This window comes from Salvelinus alpinus, chromosome 2, assembly GCF_045679555.1.
Source record: "Salvelinus alpinus chromosome 2, SLU_Salpinus.1, whole genome shotgun sequence".
Classification (NCBI taxonomy): domain Eukaryota; kingdom Metazoa; phylum Chordata; class Actinopteri; order Salmoniformes; family Salmonidae; genus Salvelinus; species Salvelinus alpinus.
Genome location: NC_092087.1, coordinates 37,093,152 through 37,112,601, shown reverse-complemented (window position 1 = coordinate 37,112,601; position 19,450 = coordinate 37,093,152). Strand labels below are relative to the sequence as shown.

Sequence of the window (19,450 nt, the reverse complement as noted above, 5' to 3'; positions counted from 1 at the left end):
AGTGTTTTTTCTGTAATAGGGGATTAATGATCTATGGGTCAGAGACATGGGAGGAATTTCAGTCTGGGATGCATAGCTACATTGCAAGCGCTCATTGGTTCAAATTGTTTATACATTGTGCCTGAAGTAGGGTACTTGTTGGTTTGGCCTTTGGCCCAGTTTTATTGCAAGGAATTCTAATTGGTCAACCACAGGCTAGGGCTGGGTTATAGCACTACATCCTGTCCCTTTGTTCTGTGGAGAGAATCACTGTGGATAGAATCAGAGGAGAGAATCACTGAGGACAGGGGAGAATGAACATCTACCTCTCAGTATAACGTCTATGATTTGTCTTATTTGAATAAACCTATTTTTCTCCCCCTGCTTTGCTTTGGGGTCTGTTATTGAAGAGTACCATCAACTGCTAACACCATTGAGTAAGACATGAGGAATCTCCCAAAAATATCAAAGCCACCCAATAGACCTCCACACCCCATTACAATCCCACCCCAACAACCAGTATACAGTAACAGTTCTCTAAGTAGTATGAAGCTGCGGCTTGGAGTATTGCTTCTCCATACTATGTAATGTATTCCCTGTGAATCTGGAGATGTTTTTTTCCCCTGTTCAGAGAAATTAGGTCATTGAAGTTGTTTGCATTATTAACCATGAAGTAGTGTGAAAATACCAGGTTCTGACCGCTAGAAGCCACTGACACTCTTTTATCCATTTTGCTGGTCTCTTGTATTTATTGAATAGATCACCAACATTTTCTTTTCAACTTTGGGTAGAAAGCCAATAGGTTTAGGTTATGATGAAAATAAATAAATTGTGTAGTCATCCTCACAATTCAAGCCAGTCCTCCATGAAAGCAAATCAGTTTGTCATTCTTTTACACTTAGTCTGTGTCCAGGAAATTGAATCTTTGTGTGTGATTTATTCCCTTAAAAAAATATTTTGCGACCCAATTACGGTCTTGTCTCATCGCTGCAACTCCCCAACGGGCTCGGGAAAGGCGTAGGTCGGGTCATGCGTCTTCCGAAACATGACCTGCCTAACCGCTCTTCTTAACAACTGCCAGCGGCACCAATGTGTTGGAGGAAACAGTGTTCAACTGATGACCGAAGTCAGCCTGCAGGCGCCCGGCCCGCCACAAGCAGTCGCTAGAACGCGATGAGCCAAGTAAAGCCCCCCGGCCAAACCCTCCCCTAATGAAATAATGTTTCAGGAATGCTAATCATATCTGTTACTAACTACAGGAATGATTTCAGAACCATCTGAGATGGTGGGTGTCAATCCTCTTTCTTGTGCTTTTTGAGGTGGAACGACCCTGCGTCAAGGTCATGCTCCGTCTGTTTAATGTAGTGCTATGGTGATAGTCTACTGAAGAAAAAACGCACAGTAATGCTGCAAGGCTCTCTGTGCTGCTGCCGTGTGGTGTAGGTGAGAGGCCCTTATCACCAGGGCACACAGGGCCCTTCATTCTCTCTATATGGAAATGTAGAGAACACAATACATCCCCTATTCCTGTTACACTCACCGTCCATGTGCCTGGAATACCACTTGTTAATGTATTCCCACCTGCAGCAGAGAGTGCTGTATTTGTTCTCAAGGCAGTCCATTAGACACGAGGCCTATTGGTGAGATTGCGTAGCGCCAAGGAAATGGGCTCTAAAAGGCATGACAGGATGGTGTTTCACAAAATGATTGCCTGGCAGCCAACTAAATATTGAACGAGTAGCAGGAGCGATATTGATCTCACCCACTTTTGTATTACGAAGTCAAATACTATTTTTTTTAATTCTCTCTCGCCCTACTCTTATTAAAGCTCTGGCATTCTGGTAAGCGTTTTGTTGCGATGGCCCCTGAGATTTTGGGGAGGAGGTGGCAGTGACGAGGATTTATGTTATTTCATCAGGGCTCTCCAGAGCACTGTGACTGCTGTACTTAGAGATCCTTATTGTGTGCTCCAACAATATCAGCCTCCATACTGTCATCTATCTCAGAGCACTGGGAGATTCCCTATCAGCTCTCAGCTACACCTCTCAGCAGGCTAGAATCAGCTCTACAGCTCCACTACTGTAACTCACCTGCTCTCCAATGGTCAAATCCCAGTGCAAATTAATCTAAGTATATAGCTGATAACCACACATGTTTAACCAGTGCGTGGAGGAGTTGGGTTTGTAAATTGTAACTGTAAGCCCACAGGATTCAATTAAGCTCTGGATACTAGTATCCTCTCAAAAATCTCAAATCAAGGAATGTTTCAATATGTGAATCGCAGACAACTAAGGAGGCCTTTCTCTGTGGGGCATGCGGTTTGAAGAACTCTAATCAGAGACAGCGGTTTGAAGAACTCTCATCAGAGACTCTCACCTCCTCCACGTCTCCTGATGTACTGGCCTGTGTCCTGGTAGCGCCTCCATGCTCTGGACACTACGCTGACAGACACAGCAAACCTTCTTGCCACAGCTCGCATTGATGTGCCATCCTGGATGAGCTGCGCTACCTGAGCCACTTGTGTGGGTTGTAGACTCCGTCTCATGCTACCACTAGAGTGAAAGCACCGCCAGCATTCAAAAATGACCAAAACATCAGCCAGGAAGCATAGGAACTGAGAAGTGGTCTGTGGTCACCACCTGCAGAACCACTCCGTTATTGGGGGTGTCTTGCTAATTGCCTATAATTTCCACCTGTTGTCTATTCCATTTGCACAACAGCATGTGAAATGTATTGTCAATCAGTGTTGCTTCCTAAGTGGACAGTTTGATTTCACAGAAGTGTGATTGACTTGGAGTTACATTGTGTTGTTTAAGTGTTCCCTTTATTTTTTTGAGCAGTGTATATACACACACACAGTGGGGCAAAAAAGTATTTAGTCAGCCACCAATTGTGCAAGTTCTCCCACTTAAAAAGATGAGGCCTGTAATTTTCATCATAGGTACACTTCTGGGGCCATGTATCGTTCTGGTACACTTCTGGGGCCATATATATTTTTATTTATTTATTTTTTAAACACCATTCTCGGTAAAACATACACTGTCCCGCGTGAAAAGCCCAGGATGCTCGTTTCTGAGATACTGGAACCGACAATCATACCACTTAAGTCACTTGTTTTTCCCATTCTAATGTTCAGTCGAACCATAACCAAATGGCTCTGCCTGTCTGTCTGCTTTATATAGCAAGCCACGGTCACATTACCATTTTCTTGAACATGATGGTGTACCTAAACTGGCCACTGGGTGGGTGTAAGCCATTTATTTGATCTTAAATATGAAGCCCGCTAGGCCCAGCCTCCCAGCGTCTATCTCCAACATTCAGATATAGGAGTCAATCATACTCAGAGGGCCAAGAACTGTGCTATTAAAATTACATCACAGGGCCCTACTGCTAAGTAAATGAACAGACAACAAGCAAAGCTCCGTTGCCATGAAGATCTCAATTAATGAAATCTTTCAATTAACTCCTGGCCGTCCTGCTGATGCAACATGAGGAATCTGATGCTACAACCTGGACTCGGGTAGACGTAACATTGTAAACGAAAATCCAGGACACTCAAATTAGTATTATATGTTACATTTGGTATATGGTATGTGTTAATTTGTGGATGTCCATCATCCAATTTTGTATGATATGTTAAGAATTGTAATTCGTACAATATAATATGAATTTGCAATACGTACAGTACCAGTCAAAAGTTTGGACACACCTACTCATTCAAGGGTTTTTCTTTATTTGTACTATTTTCTACATTGTAGAATAATAGTGAAGACACCAAAACTATGAAATGAAACGTATGGAATCATGTAGTAACCAAAAAAGTGTTTTACAAATCAAAACATATTTTAGATTCTTCAAGGCAAAGGGTGGCTACTTTGACAGCTTTGCACACTCTTGGCATTCTCTCAACCAGCTTCACCTGGAATGCTTTTCCAACAGTCTTGAAGTAGTTCCCACATAGGCTGAGCACTTTTTGGCTGCTTTTCCTTCACTCTGCGGTCCAACTACTCCCAAACCATCTCAATTGGGTTGAGGTCGGGTGATTTGTGGAGGCCAGGTCATCTGAAGCAGCACTCATCACTGTCATTCTTGGTCAAATAGCCCTTACACAGCCTGGAGGTGTGTTGGGTCATTGTCCTGTTGAACTCAAAGGGTTTTCTTTAATGGAAGCTTCTCTAATGTCAAGCATGTAAAGTGTGGTGTACCGCAGGGCAGCTTTCTAGGCCCTCTACTATTTTTAATTGTTTACCAATTGACCTGCCACTGGCATTGAACAAAGCATGTGTGTCAATGTATGCTGACGATTCAACCATAAACGCATTAGCAACTACTGCTAATAAAGTCACTATAACCCTTAACAAAGAGTTGCAGTCTGTTTTGGAATGGGTGACCAGTAATAAATTGGTCCTGAACATCTCTAAAACGAATAGCATTATATTTGGTACAAATCATTCCTTAAGCGCTAGACCTCAGCTGAATCTGGAAATGAATGGTGTGGCTGTTGACCAAGTTGAGGTGACTAAATTACTTGCCGTTACCTTAGATTGTAAACTGTCATGGTCAAAACATATATATAGATTCAATGGTTGTTGGGGAGCGGTCTGGACGTAATAAAGAGATTCTCTGATTTTTTGACACCACACTCCAAAAAGCAAGTTCTGCAGGCTCTAGTTTTGTCTAATCTTGATTATTGTCCAGTCGTGTGGTCCAGTGCTGCAAGGAAAGACCTAGTTAAGCTGCAGCTGGCCCAGAACAGAGCAGCACGTTTTGCTCTTAATTGTAATCAGAGGGCTGATATAAATGTTATGCATGCCAGTCTCTTTTGGCTAAGAGTTGAGGAGAGACTGACTGCATCACTTCTTGTTTCTTAAAATGTGTTAAATCCCAAATTGTTTGCATACAGTAGTCAACTTACACACAGCTCTGACATACACTTATCCCATCAGACATGCCACCTGACATGCTATTCAGTCCCCAAATCCAGAACAAATTCAAGAAAGAGTACAGTATTATATAGAGCCCTCATTGCATGGAACTTCCTCCCATCTCATATTGCTCAAATAAAAAGCAAATCTGGTTTCAAAAACAGATAAGCAACACTCGTGGCGCAACGCCTCTCCCTTATTTGACCGAGATAGTTTGTGTGTATGCATTGATGTGTAGGCTACGTGTGCCTTTTTTTTTTCATTTACTTAGTTCTGTCCTTGTCTGTACGTAGCTGTTCTTGTCTTGATGTTCTGTATTATGTTTCATGTGTTGTGTGGACCCCAGGAAAGTAGCTGCTGCTTTTGCAACAGCTAATGGGGATCCTAATAAAATACCAAAATCGTCTGAGACCAGGCTGGACAGTGGTCTGACACAATAGTTTCCCCTCTCAACAGGCGGCTCAGATGGTTTCCCAATGATCTAATACCACTGTCATCTGTATGTGTGTGTAAATGGGTTAAGAGTCAGTCTGTCGGAGTCTCCTGGCAGATTTGAGTGCAGATGCGGATTGTATCTAACATTGAGAGGGCACTTCAGACTTATGATGATAGGTCTTTATCTACTTTGTGTGTACTTGTTAAGTGATGAGTTTATATTGATGGAGGTTAAATAAACAGATTGCACCAATACCATTTAATAATGTGGTCAAACCAGTGGTGGAGAGTTAGATGCCTGAAATCCTCTGACCCTAGACTTGGTGAAAGTCCTCCTAGTTTTTAATCTGACAGCTGTGTCTGTATTCTGACCCGTGTGTGTTGTCCCTGTCAGCTACCTGAATGACCTGGAGAGGATAGCCAAAGCAGACTACATCCCCACACAGCAGGACGTGCTGCGGACCAGAGTGAAGACCACTGGCATTGTGGAGACACACTTCACCTTCAAAGACCTACACTTTAAGTGAGTGGACCACTGACTCCCTGGTGTGTGTGCGCTTGTGTGTCAGTGCACCAGTTCCCTATTGTGAATCAAAGATTCCTCCTCCATATTCTGATTTGTATTGTTCTAGCAGAAAGCAGTGATTTAGTTTCTGTCTGTTGATGGTGAATGTGAGATGGGTAACCTGATCCTGTCTCATAAGTTAGCTTCAGGATCTGGTTCATTTTGAACCCTCTGCCCGCACCGCTGCCCAAACGCAAAGGAACCTCTGTTTCTTTCCTCTGTCTTTGTTCTTCACTCCAAGGCACCATCTTGTCTGGTTGTTACTTTGAAAAGGCAATTTCCAGCTGACTGATCTGGTCTGGTTCTCTGTGTGTGTCAGTTTGTGTGTATGGTGGGGAAGTTGTGTGAAAAACTGATGGACTGGCCGGTTGCATGGCTGTTTGCAGGCTGGTTTATGTGTTCAATGGCAGTGGCTTCCGAAATCTGTGTTCATTTGAATGTGGGAATACTCTACATACATATACATCTATTTGTACACCACCAACAACCCCACACAAATAACATGCCCTGCAGCAGTGTTAGCTAGTGTTTAGCTGGCCTGATGGAATCAGGCTACAGTGAGTGATATTAGAGCTGATGAGAGCCCTGTTGAGGTGAGCACTACTAATTACAGCCCTGAACATTACAGCCCTATGTGTTTGCATGCTTACACAGCCTACTAACAAATAGCATAGCAGCACTCCATTACATATGAAATTCACCCAAATATCAGCAGAATTTCTAGCAGGGCTGACAGTACAAAAAATAATCTGACAGTCTGTCTGGTGTCTGCCAAACAAGACTTCCAGACCACTGTCTCTGCATATCCTCCTATTCTCTGTTTTCAAAAGCAACCTCCCTTGTGGTGATGATTAAACGGGCACCACAGCCGAGACTGGCACTTCCACAGCAGGCATCTTCTCATTTCGCCCATGTGCCCGATCGGTTTGCTATGTCCTCATGAAGAAGTCATGCGGAGATCCATCGTGACAACAAACAAACAAACCCAGATCCGCTCCCTCAGCGACTCAGCCCCAGCTGCCCTGTAACCACGGCAACTGCACTGTACAAGAATGGTGACAAAATGCCAGGGAAAATGGCATGTTCTGTGCAGGGAAGGTGCTATGAGTACAGAGAGACCCTCAGCCTCCCTTCTCTGGGCCAATCCTGGTTTAATGGAATGTGGGGGCTCCTCCAGGAATGTCACATCATCATGGTGCTTCCCTCTCATTGGTGTAATTATGGATCCCAATACAGAGGACATGAATGGCCCTGCACAAAACCTCTCCTCTGTTTCCAGACCCAATAGAGTCGATAGGTGTAAAAAAAAACATTGGGTAAATCCCATAAGCCCATGAATCTGTGGAGCCAGCAGCATATTGTTTACACCTATCCACTTCTTCACAATATGCACACATCAAAGGAGATACAGGGTTAGACTAGAGGTTGTTCTGAGAGTTGAGGTTGGGCATACAGTACAGTACCACTAGTAAACAGCAGTAGAAGGGTGACCCTCACTGGCTGCTTGTGTCCCTACAGAATGTTTGACGTGGGCGGTCAGCGTTCCGAGAGGAAGAAGTGGATCCACTGCTTTGAGGGAGTCACAGCCATCATCTTCTGTGTGGCCATGAGTGCCTACGATCTGGTGCTGGCTGAGGATGAGGAGATGGTGAGGAGGCAGGAGACTGTTTTAAGTACCACTGACTGGATCTCTCTTATCCCTTTTTAATGCAGTTTTATTTCTAAAGTAAATTACCTCCCATTCATTTTGAGTTGTCTTGATCAACTGGAATTAAATCATGTTTTGTTTTCATTCTCTCCCTCTCCCTTTAGAACCGTATGCATGAGAGCATGAAGCTGTTTGACTCCATCTGCAACAACAAGTGGTTCACAGAGACCTCCATCATCCTGTTCCTCAACAAGAAGGATCTGTTTGAGGAGAAGATCACACACAGCCCCCTGACCATTTGCTTCCCGGAGTACTCTGGTAAGACCACAACACAACTTGGAGTCCCCTGAATGTTCCATGTTCTCTTGTAGTTGGCAGTGCTTTACGCTGAAATTCTCATGTCAGGCTAGGATGTGTCGTTTTTACCAGTAAAAGGAGTCTAGTTGCAAGATGTGTAGCTCAACAACCCCATGAATCCCATCAGTAGAACAGATCAACTTCTCCACCTGATACTAGTTTTCTCCTGACGCGTACAGACTCAGTAGCACAACCATTCTAATTCTATGGGCACAACAATCCTCTTAACCTCCTCTCCTATGCCCAGGTCCCAACAAATTTGAGGAGGCGCAGGCCTACATCCAGACCAAGTTTGAGGACCTGAACAAGAAGAAGGACACCAAGGAGATCTACAGCCACTTCACCCAAGCCACCGACACCAAGAACGTTCAGTTTGTCTTCGACGCTGTCACCGACGTCATCATCAAGAACAACCTGAAGGACTGTGGTCTCTTCTAGAGCCTGAGGAATAGTCAAGGTCAGCTTCTACATATGTACAATAGAGCACACACTGGGATCTGTTCATAAATGCACAGAAACCAGCTAGTTAATGTGTTTTGAATAAAACTTCAAGGTTAACTTTGGATGCATTAACCTCTCCCTCTCTCTGTGTTCCCTCCGATTACTTGAACAGCTCTGACTAGAAGGAAGTTTGGAAGAAAAACGTTGTGAAGGAATGCACTGGCCAACCACGATTTCGGCTTTGCTCTGCTTTTTTTAAAGGCACCTAAGAGACTGAGAACTCGGAGAGCATTGCAGAATTTCAACGATTGCTGATCCAGTTGCTCATATTGTTAACTCTTTGGGCTAAGACCACAAATCAAACATTTGTTATTGGGGTTTTTTCTTAGTTTATTTTCAATTATTAGAGGCATTGGAAAAGGTTTTTATATAAATGTGTTCATTTTACTTTAGAAAATCTGATGTGCATTGCAAATTCTATTAAACTTTTAATCGCATAAAGCTTATTTTGTAAAAGAAGAACATGCATGGATAAAGATTATGAATGGAAAAAGGACGTGCTTTTTTTATCATGTTTACATATGTTCCTCATTCATAGCCAAACTGCATATTTTTCCTGCATGACTCGAGATGGCAAATATATTAGCTCTGTAATCTGCACAGAATATTTTAACATTCCTTTTACAAAATCTAAATAAAAATATTAAAAAGTAAAACAAAAAACCTTCACAACCAGGGGAAGGAATGGCAAAAATTCTAACTGATATAAAGTATGCGTGTACCTAACATAATTTTTTATAATACCAATTCCATGTCTTTTGCAGTATGTTTGTGCCTTCACTTAAGTTTACAGCCGATTCATAGATATGCTTTTATCAGTACTGTTTGACTGACTGTATGCCTACTTTTTTCTTCCATTTTTCTCACAACATCTTAATGATAAATAGATTGAGGAAAGACAAAATCTAATTGGGAAAGGTTAGTTTTTTGGTCAATATTAAAAGGCTTTGAAAGTCTTATATAATGATTTAATTTAAATAAAAATAAAGATCACCTGATTTACTTGCTCTTGTGTTTTCCTACACATTATTTAGGTAATTTTCACATACTAATGGACAGGTTTTTCATAGAACATAACAGATAATTTCATTCAAATCAGGTTAGAGCTGTTGGTGTAATAAAACCAAAACAAACTGTTATTCCAGAAGTCAGACAAAACAACGTACACTACATGACCAAAATAAAATCTCATTTATAAATCATGGGCATTAATATGGAGTTGGTCTCCTCCCTTTGCTGCTATAACAGCCTCCGCTCTTCTGGCACGGCATTCCACTAGATGTTGAAACATTGCTGTGGGGACTTGCTTCCATTCAGCCACGAGCCATTAGTGAGGTTCGGCACTGATGTTGGGCGATTAGGCCTGGCTCAGTCGGCGTTCCAATTCATCCCAAAGGTGTTTGATGCGGTTGAGGTTAGGGCTCTGTGCTGGCCAGTCAAGTTCTTCCACACCGATCTCAACAAATAATTTCTGTATGGATCTCGCTTTGTGCATGGGGGCATTGTCATGCTGAAACAAACTGTTGCAACAAATTTGGAAGCACAGAATCGTCTAGAATGTCATTGTATGCTGTAGCGAAGATTTCTCTTCACTTTAACTAATGGGCCTAGCCCGAACCATGAAAAATAGCCCCAGATCATTATTCCTCTTCCACCAATCTTTACAGTTGGCACTATGCATTGGAGCAGGTAGAGTTCTCCTGGCATCCGCCAAACCCAGATTTGTCCGTCGGACTGCCAGATGGTGAAGAGTGAATCGTCACTACAGAGAACGTGTTTCCTGTGCTCCAGAGTCTAAATGTGGTGAGCTTTACACCACTCCAGCCGACGCTTGGCATTATGCATGGTAATTTTAGACTTTTGTGTGACTGCTCGGCCATGGAAACTCATTTCATGAAGCTCCTGACAAACAGTTATTGTGCTGATGTTGCTTCCAGAGGCAGTTTGGAACTCAGTAATGAGTGTTGCAACCGAGGATTGACGATTTTTACGTGCTTCAGCATTCAGCAGTCCTGTTCTGTGAGCTTGTGTGGTCTACCACTTTGCGGCTGAGCCGTTGTTGCTCCTAGACGTTTCCACTTTACAATAACAGCACTTACAGTTGACTGGGGCAGCTCTAGCAGGGGAGAAATTTGATGAACTGACTTGTTGGAAAGGTGGCATCCTATGACAGTGCCACATTAAAAGTCACTTAGCTCTTCAGTAAGGCCATGCTACTGCCAATCTGTGTCCATGGACATTGTATGGCTGTGTGCTAGATTTTATACACCAATCAGCAATGGGTGTGGCTGAAATAGCCAAATCCACTCATTTGAAGGGGTGTCCACATACTTTTGTATATATAAGGTATACTGTTGATGCTGAACTACATGAGTACACATACAGGAATAGTAATTAAGGAGTAGCCTCCAACACAGCATGTCAGCATGATTATGTATTAAATAGTACCTTTTACAATATCACTCTTACAAACTTCAAATCGACCTGTAATTGAAATCACAATTATGCTAAAATGCCTGATCGCACACATCATATGAATCCACATCATATGAATCCTCTTCAGCTACAGATGGTATAAACAGCACATAAATCAGTGCAGGTCGTTGATGGTAAGACTGGACGTCCCCTACAACCAACGCCGTTCACCACTGGAAGAGTTGAACAGGTAACTGCGCCCTGAAACTAACAAAAAAACATGTTTTCCAATTACTTCTCACATTTTAGGCCTGAAAACCTCAACATTGGATTAATTCATATGTTTTGATAAATTCCAGAAGATGATTAGCTTAATATGAATATTGGAACATTTTGGTGGTTTGTAAGCCCAGCTCTTACCTGGATCTTGTGCCTTCCCATCAAACCTCTGAGAGAACAGAAATGACCCGTTAAATCTCTATTAAGCCTGGACCCAATGTTGACTGTAACCCATAGAGTTTCCATAGGTAATGGACACCTACCAGCAGGTTGTCTTGTATGCTGACTTTAGACAGACTGAGGGTGCCATCTAGTGAGGCCTTGGAGAAACACATTCAAAGGTAAACCCATGCTGTTTCACATATTTATTCTCAGCAGGATGGAATTGGAAACCATTGATCCAAACTTGCCTGGTCATTTTCACTGGCCCCATTTTGACTCACTTCTGTGTTCATTTTGCCGATCTCTTCCCTGCTCAGATAACATATTACACAGTACGTTGTGAGTTAGTGGTAAAATATTTATAACAATTAATAATGGCTTATAATTCAAAACTTGGTTCTCTAATGGTACTCACGTCTTATTTGATGGAGGTTCAGGCTCATCTTTTGGTCCCCAACCATAGACGCTGCAGGCATAAACATAGAATTCTTATTATGAACTGTTACACTAACCTAACCCCCGCTGAAAACCCTGCTGCTTCCATGGGAGAGCAGATCTTGTAAACTCTACAGTGAGCGGATTAACTGAACAGAGGTTGTCAAGGACCAGTTATGCAACCTTGCTCGACATCATCACTTCAGACTTATTTTTATCTATTTTATAGAGAGTCTAGAGCGAGAGAGTTGGGCATAGGTGGTCAGTGAGTGGGGGGGTAAATCACCGGCTCAGAATGGCCCTGATGAGCAGACTTGTGACCAGCAGGAGCAGGATGCCGGTAACCGTCACCACAGCAACAAACCAAGGCTCTGGATCCCAGTAGTCTGACATCACTGTGACCACGTGTGGTGGTTTAGCCTAGAGGAGGGACAGCAAAGAGATGATACAGTCTCTTATGGGTCTCCTGTTGTGAAAGGTTTTCCTTCATATGAAGTAGCTGTGTTACAGGGGTGTGTACCATGTCTCTACAAGGCTGATCTTACTGTAGTGGTAGTAGTAGTAGTAGGAACAGTAGTGGTCCAGGGAACTACGTAGATGTAGGCCACAGCCTCAGTGTGATGCCTGCCATCCGACACAGAGATGGTGACTTCAAACATGGTGCGGTCATAAACCCCATCCACCACGTAGGAGAACACATTTTTGGAGACGAGACTCAACCCGGTCATCAGAAACCGGTCCACTGCAGCACCTGTCGTGAATGAAATCACACGTGCTCCGATATGGAAACATACTTTTGATTAACAACAAATCTTTAGCTGACTTAGCCTGAGAGTGTGGTGGGGAATATTGGTGTAAACTGAAACATACACTCAGTTACACACACTGTGTACCATTAGTGATGGTAGCTGTTAGTCTGTCGCTGTCTGCATCAGCGCAGCTGAGTGAGAGGATGGGGAGTTTATTAGACAAGGTGGAGAAGATGGTGGACTCATAGGAGATTGGGTCACACACTGGAGCATTATCATTCACATTCTGACAGAGAAGAGAGAGGATGGAATGGATACAGAGTAATCATTAGTTTTCACAATTTTTTATCATTTTTAATCTATGGATAAATGTCCGAAAGTATGTACTCTGTTATCCTGTACTAGATACATGTACAATGGTGCTTTAGCTCTCTGTCCATTCCTCACCTCCACTTGTACGGTGATGTCCACTGTTCTTCTCTTGTGGTTGGTACGGTCCATATCCTGCTCATAATCCTCAGCCTGAACCCCCACTACATACACCTGCTGCTCCTCAAAGTCCAGCTCTCCGCCCAGATACAGCTCCCCTGGAGAGAGAGATGCAGCCTATTTATGGATGTTAAATGTTAACTAAGAATCTTAAGCTGATCCCTGTGTGCTCAGCTGTAGCCTCACCTCCCTCAGGGTCAATAGTGAACATGGCGTCTCCTGTAGTGATTGAGTAGCGGATGTTGCCAAAGGGCCAGTCTGTGTCTCTGGCCACCACCGTCCCCACTGCCGTACCAGGCCTGGTGCCCTCTGGGACACTGAAGAACAAAGTCTGAAACACTGGATCATGTTCATTGACTGGGGTCACACTGACCAGAACACGCACCTGGGCTGGATACGGAGAGAAACGGTGTTACACTGCCATCCTATAACTTCGAAGTAAACTGCCACATATATTAGATGATGGTGTACTGTGTACATGACACACAGGGAACAACACAAAGTGAACTGACATGTGAGAGGAGGGGTGCCTGCGTCCGTAGCCAAGATGGTGGCCTCATACTGGAAGTTATTGGTGGCCATCTCAGCAGAGTCGTAGTTCAGAGTGTTGTTAACCTGGCAGACAGATTGAATCGAGCCCTCACTTTATCAAGACATACACTCGAATAGTAATAGTACATCAAATATTATGCATTGTTAAATCATTATCATGGTTACCTGGAGCTGTCCGTCTTTGACGCGGAATTTGAGCAGTGATAATCTGTTATCGACGAGTGTGAGCGACACACTCTGGTTACTGACGTCAATGTCAACACAGGTCAGTGAGCCCAGGCTGCTGCCCACCTCAATGGTCTCTGACACCTCCAGCCTACAACACAACAGGACACACGGTCTGTGTTCAATCTGGCAAACTGCTGTTCTACTTGGATTTCCAAAACCATTTACAGAAAAGGTGAAATGATTGAACTGTTTAAATTCAATTAGATTATTAGACTACATTTCTATAAACATCTGTTTTATTTTAGCTAAAATGTATAAGAATAATTAATGTCACACACTGCATAAGAGCCTTATCCCAGACCCAAATGGGATTTCTCTGCACTGATTAAAAGCAGTAATTCAGACCCAATTATCTCCAACTTCTGTCCAATAATACATATCATCATTCATAATTAGGCTGTAGTCGGATAGTGATAATGATGGTGGGTATGAAGTAGGTCATACAGACTGGGTGGTCATTCATTTGTAGTGGAGACTGCATCTTAATGGTGCTTGTCTTGTCCTAATTACCACCATTACTCTAACACCGTACACCCCTATATCCTCTCTACGCCAATCCCCCCGTGAATCAGCCTTTGGGACACTGCGGTCTGGACCCCAGGGAGTTATAGTCGTGGTCATGGAAAACTCCTGGCCATAGACATGACCTAATGTAATCTATCAAAGATATACATATAGGGCTGATTTTAGTCATGTGCCAGTGATCCAGTAGAGTCCTGTTACTTACACAAACACTGAGGGGGAGCAGAAGGGTGGGAACTCATTGAGATCCAAAACGTTGACCGTGACAGTGGCGGTAGCTGAGCGTTCCACTGCCACGCTGTAGGCTCTGACCAATAGAACACTGTGGGCCAGGGCCAGCTCCGCCTCCAGGTCTAGGTTATAGGCTGTTCTGATGATACCGTCCTCTGATAGGATAAGAGACAGGAAGAGAGACAGTTCAACACTTCGGGGGCAAATCATTCACTGTTAGCAGATGTATTAATAGACTAAATGACACTGTATAAACTGTATACAGTAGATTACCGTAGAATGCACAGTAAAATACCATACATTTGTGTTACAGCACATTGTAAGACCTTTATGTAATTTCAACAGTAAAATACTGTAACATGCACAGTAAAACATCATAAATGTGTTTACGGTATTAATTATGGTGCATTGTGGGAAAATGCGGGCGGGTAACAAGTCTCTGGCTCATTAACATATTAAGGCGTGCCTTGTAAGAGGCTATATTTGTTGCACCCATGAGTGAGAATGCTGTACCACCACAGAATTAAGTAAAATACTGTATTTTTGGAATTCTACAAATCATGTCCTGAAATTCTACAGTAACCAATTGCTGCCAGTAATTTACTGTAATTCAGAATACAATATAATACCTCATTTTTGGAGCACCAAAAACCTTTTGAACACCAGTGGGTGCATGGTATTGTTGTTTCTCACTCATGAACATATTTTGAGGCTATATTTGTTGCACCAGTTAGTGAGAGTCCTGTACCAATTTAAGTGATATTAGTAGTTTCCTAACAATTAAATGTATATAGGGAACAGATCATTATTCACTGATGTCGAGGATTTACACAAAGAAAATTGAGTTTCACGTTGAAATCTCAAATTATGATTCAGCCATTTATGCATCTCAATGCATAGAGGATATTATAAAAACATTGATTTTCATCACATAATATTGGTGAGATAAGAATGAGAAAATCTGAACCTCTACCAATCTTGAAATGGGGATAATCTTTTACAAAAGTGTAGAGTACATCAGGGATGGTGAGGTTAGCTCTGACGATAGCTACAATATCCTCAGGTCCTTGGTTCTCAAAGATGGACACATCCTGGGAAACAAGACTGACAAGAGATCTGGGTTAACCACACCTTTAACATGTAAATCTGATAAACACAATATCTATCATAAACCCTATAAATGAAACCTCTTAGGACTGGGAGTGATAGATAAACATTAAGAAGGCAAGGCATCATTCCGTTGAACTCACAGCAGATCCAGAGGAGGGTTGTAGACTTTCAGCACCTTGATCCTGACTGTCCCAGTACAGGTAGCCCCCTGTTTGTCTCTCACAACCACAGACAGCATCAATTCCTGTTCAACAGCATCACACGAGGAGGAAATCATTCTGATAAAACATACTTCTAAAACATGTCTTTATACATAAAGGTATACATAATATCACACCCTCACCCTTGGCCCTGTGTGGTAATCAAATGGTTGGCTTGAGATGATGCTGCCGCCTCCACTGACGTGGAACTGTCCTTTGGAGGATTTGGGCAAGACCTGACTGATAGAGAACTGCAGCACAAACCCACAAACCAGAACGGGTGTCAACACTTGGTCTAAATCTATACTGAATAGGATTAGGCAATGTATTGGTACAGTAATACAGCTGAGATCAGAAAGTAATGAGGAGGTAGTGTGTTTATTACAGAGAGTGTGTCATTGCGGTCTGCGTCGGAGGCCAGGACAGTGTAGAGAGTCACAGGAACAGGAAGGTTCTCTGGGACATGAACCTCAACTCCTGTACACAAACACCCATCAGACCATCTACTCATTACAACGTCCCTCAACAACACACTGACCTTATAACATAGTAATAACACCGTAATAAACATGTAATAGCCTTGTAAACAGTGTATAATGTATGTGTAGTGGTTGAGGTGAGGTTGTGTTACCAGGCAGCTGGAACAGAGGTTCACACTGTGGCGTGTTGTTCTCATCCACCACCCTGATATGGAAGGTCTGCTCTGCATGGCCTGATGAGGTGACCAGGCCCAGACGAACACTCACCATGCTGGCCTTCTCATAATCCAGAGAACCGCTCAACACTATCTACACATGTACACCATATTAGATGCAAAACATTTATCTTTACTAATGTCTCATTTGTTCATGTGCAAAACAGAGGTCAGGGTTGAACTGGGATCTGGACATGTTGTGGTTGAGGCTTAGGGTTGTAGTTGTAGCTGAGGCTAGGGTTATGGTTGAGCTGGGATGTTGACATGAAGCTGGGGTTAGGGTTGCGACTAGGGTTGAGCCGGGCTGTGGACATGAAGCTGGGGTTAGGGTTGAGACTAGGGTTGAGCCGGGCTGTGGACATGAAGCTGGGGTTAGGGTTGAGACTAGGGTTGAGCCGGGCTGTGGACATGAAGCTGGGGTTAGGGTTGAGACTAGGGTTGAGCCGGGCTGTGGACATGAAGCTGGGGTTAGGGTTGAGACTAGGGTTGAGCCGGGCTGTGGACATGAAGCTGGGGTTAGGGTTGAGACTAGGGTTGAGCCGGGCTGTGGACATGAAGCTGGGGTTAGGGTTGAGACTAGGGTTGAGCCGGGCTGTGGACATGAAGCTGGGGTTAGGGTTGAGACTAGGGTTGAGCCGGGCTGTGGACATGAAGCTGGGGTTAGGGTTGAGACTAGGGTTGAGCCGGGCTGTGGACATGAAGCTGGGGTTAGGGTTGAGACTAGGGTTGAGCCGGGCTGTGGACATGAAGCTGGGGTTAGGGTTGAGACTAGGGTTGAGCCGGGCTGTGGACATGAAGCTGGGGTTAGGGTTGAGACTAGGGTTGAGCCGGGCTGTGGACATGAAGCTGGGGTTAGGGTTGAGACTAGGGTTGAGCCGGGCTGTGGACATGAAGCTGGGGTTAGGGTTGAGACTAGGGTTGAGCCGGGCTGTGGACATGAAGCTGGGGTTAGGGTTGAGACTAGGGTTGAGCCGGGCTGTGGACATGAAGCTGGGGTTAGGGTTGAGACTAGGGTTGAGCCGGGCTGTGGACATGAAGCTGGGGTTAGGGTTGAGACTAGGGTTGAGCCGGGCTGTGGACATGAAGCTGGGGTTAGGGTTGAGACTAGGGTTGAGCCGGGCTGTGGACATGAAGCTGGGGTTAGGGTTGAGACTAGGGTTGAGCCGGGCTGTGGACATGAAGCTGGGGTTAGGGTTGAGACTAGGGTTGAGCCGGGCTGTGGACATGAAGCTGGGGTTAGGGTTGAGACTAGGGTTGAGCCGGGCTGTGGACATGAAGCTGGGGTTAGGGTTGAGACTAGGGTTGAGCCGGGCTGTGGACATGAAGCTGGGGTTAGGGTTGAGACTAGGGTTGAGCCGGGCTGTGGACATGAAGCTGGGGTTAGGGTTGAGACTAGGGTTGAGCCGGGCTGTGGACATGAAGCTGGGGTTAGGGTTGAGACTAGGGTTGAGCCGGGCTGTGGACATGAAGCTGGGGTTAGGGTTGAGACTAGGGTTGAGCCGGGCTGTGGACATGAAGCTGGGGTTAGGGTTGAGACTAGGGTTGAGCCGGGCTGTGGACATGAAGCTGGGGTTAGGGTTGAGACTAGGGTTGAGCCGGGCTGTGGACATGAAGCTGGGGTTAGGGTTGAGACTAGGGTTGAGCCGGGCTGTGGACATGAAGCTGGGGTTAGGTTAGAATGTCAAAAAAATGTTACGTCTTCATCAGTATAAAAAGCAGATGACAATAAAGATACCTGAGAACTGATATTTGACAAAATTGGCTGTTCCGACCTGGACATTGAAGATACCAGAGACGTTAGTAGGGTTGACGATGGGCGTCTCAAACACTGCTAACTCTGGGTTGACAGAGAGGATGTTGACTGTGGGGAGAAGACTGGAGCTCTGCACCTGAAACTCCACCACCACACTCCTGGGACGGGTGCTCTCCGATACAGACACGGAGGCAGGGAGGCCTATGAACCCTAGAGGGAGCCACAGCACAGTCCACGCAGCTCTAAAATCTAAACAGAACATTCAGAGCTCCTGTCCAAATCAAATCACATTGTATTTATCACATCTGCCAAATACAACTGGTGTAGACTTTACAGTGAAATACTTGTTTACAAACCTTTCCCAATTATGCAGAGTTTAAAAGATAATACAAAATTAAATAGTAATTTACACAAGGAGTAAAATAAAATACACAAGAATTGAGCTAAATACAGGGAGTACCAGTACCAGAATACACCACTGCACAGAATAGAAATATGTAGTGTAGTAGGGCATAGCTACTGATATACTGGCATATTATACATGGTGTAATAGACTACTGTTCAGGGAGAAAGAGCGAGACAGGGGGATTAATAAATTATATTTATTCAATGGTATTAGAAATACAAGATGAATTACTTAAGCACACAGCAGTGCACTGGGGAGCACTGCAGACACAGTTAGACACAAACTCCTTTACTGACAACAAACACAGGTAACTCACCAGTCGCTATGGAAACACACGCTCCTTTGGACCATGAACAGCACAGAATAAGATGAATTAATAAGAGCACTTGATCAATTTGGTTGCAAGCATTTGAAGTGTATCTCATCAGACTTTTGACTTCACAACATTGTACAACTGTGGCAGTATAAAATCAGGTTCCATGGTACATCTCCACTACATATACAAAATGTAATAGTCTCAACTTGTTTCGGAAGTCCTATTTTCAATTGATAGAGAAAGGTGGGCTTTTAGTTATGATGTCCATCTACAGCTTGTCCATCGGAATAGATTCATGAAGACACTTCCACATTTTCACCAGCCCGAGTACCCATTCCTCCATACTTTGATACTTCGATATTCGACATTTCCAACTGACGCAAGATGTAAGATGGCGTCGACAGAGAGGGCTACCTCGCTTCTAGTCCTTAGGAAACTTTTACAAGCATTTCGCTACACTTGCAATAACATCTGCTAACCATGTGTATGTGACCAATGA

General features: G+C 43.9%; 1 protein-coding gene across 3 annotated transcripts in view; it reads left to right on the top strand.

Moving 5' to 3' along the window:
- The window catches only part of LOC139542714 (guanine nucleotide-binding protein G(i) subunit alpha-2-like), a 102,525-nt gene extending 93,113 nt beyond the window's left edge, over positions 1–9,412 (top strand). For all 3 annotated transcript variants that reach the window (XM_071348495.1, XM_071348486.1, XM_071348501.1), the window contains 5 exons: positions 5,734–5,862; positions 7,423–7,552; positions 7,717–7,870; positions 8,157–8,366; positions 8,523–9,412. In XM_071348495.1, coding sequence (XP_071204596.1) covers positions 5,734–5,862; positions 7,423–7,552; positions 7,717–7,870; positions 8,157–8,347 — 604 coding nt within the window. In that variant the 3' untranslated portion in view covers positions 8,348–8,366; positions 8,523–9,412. The remainder of the gene's footprint in view (positions 1–5,733; positions 5,863–7,422; positions 7,553–7,716; positions 7,871–8,156; positions 8,367–8,522) is intronic.
- The last annotated feature ends 10,038 nt before the right edge of the window (positions 9,413–19,450 follow it).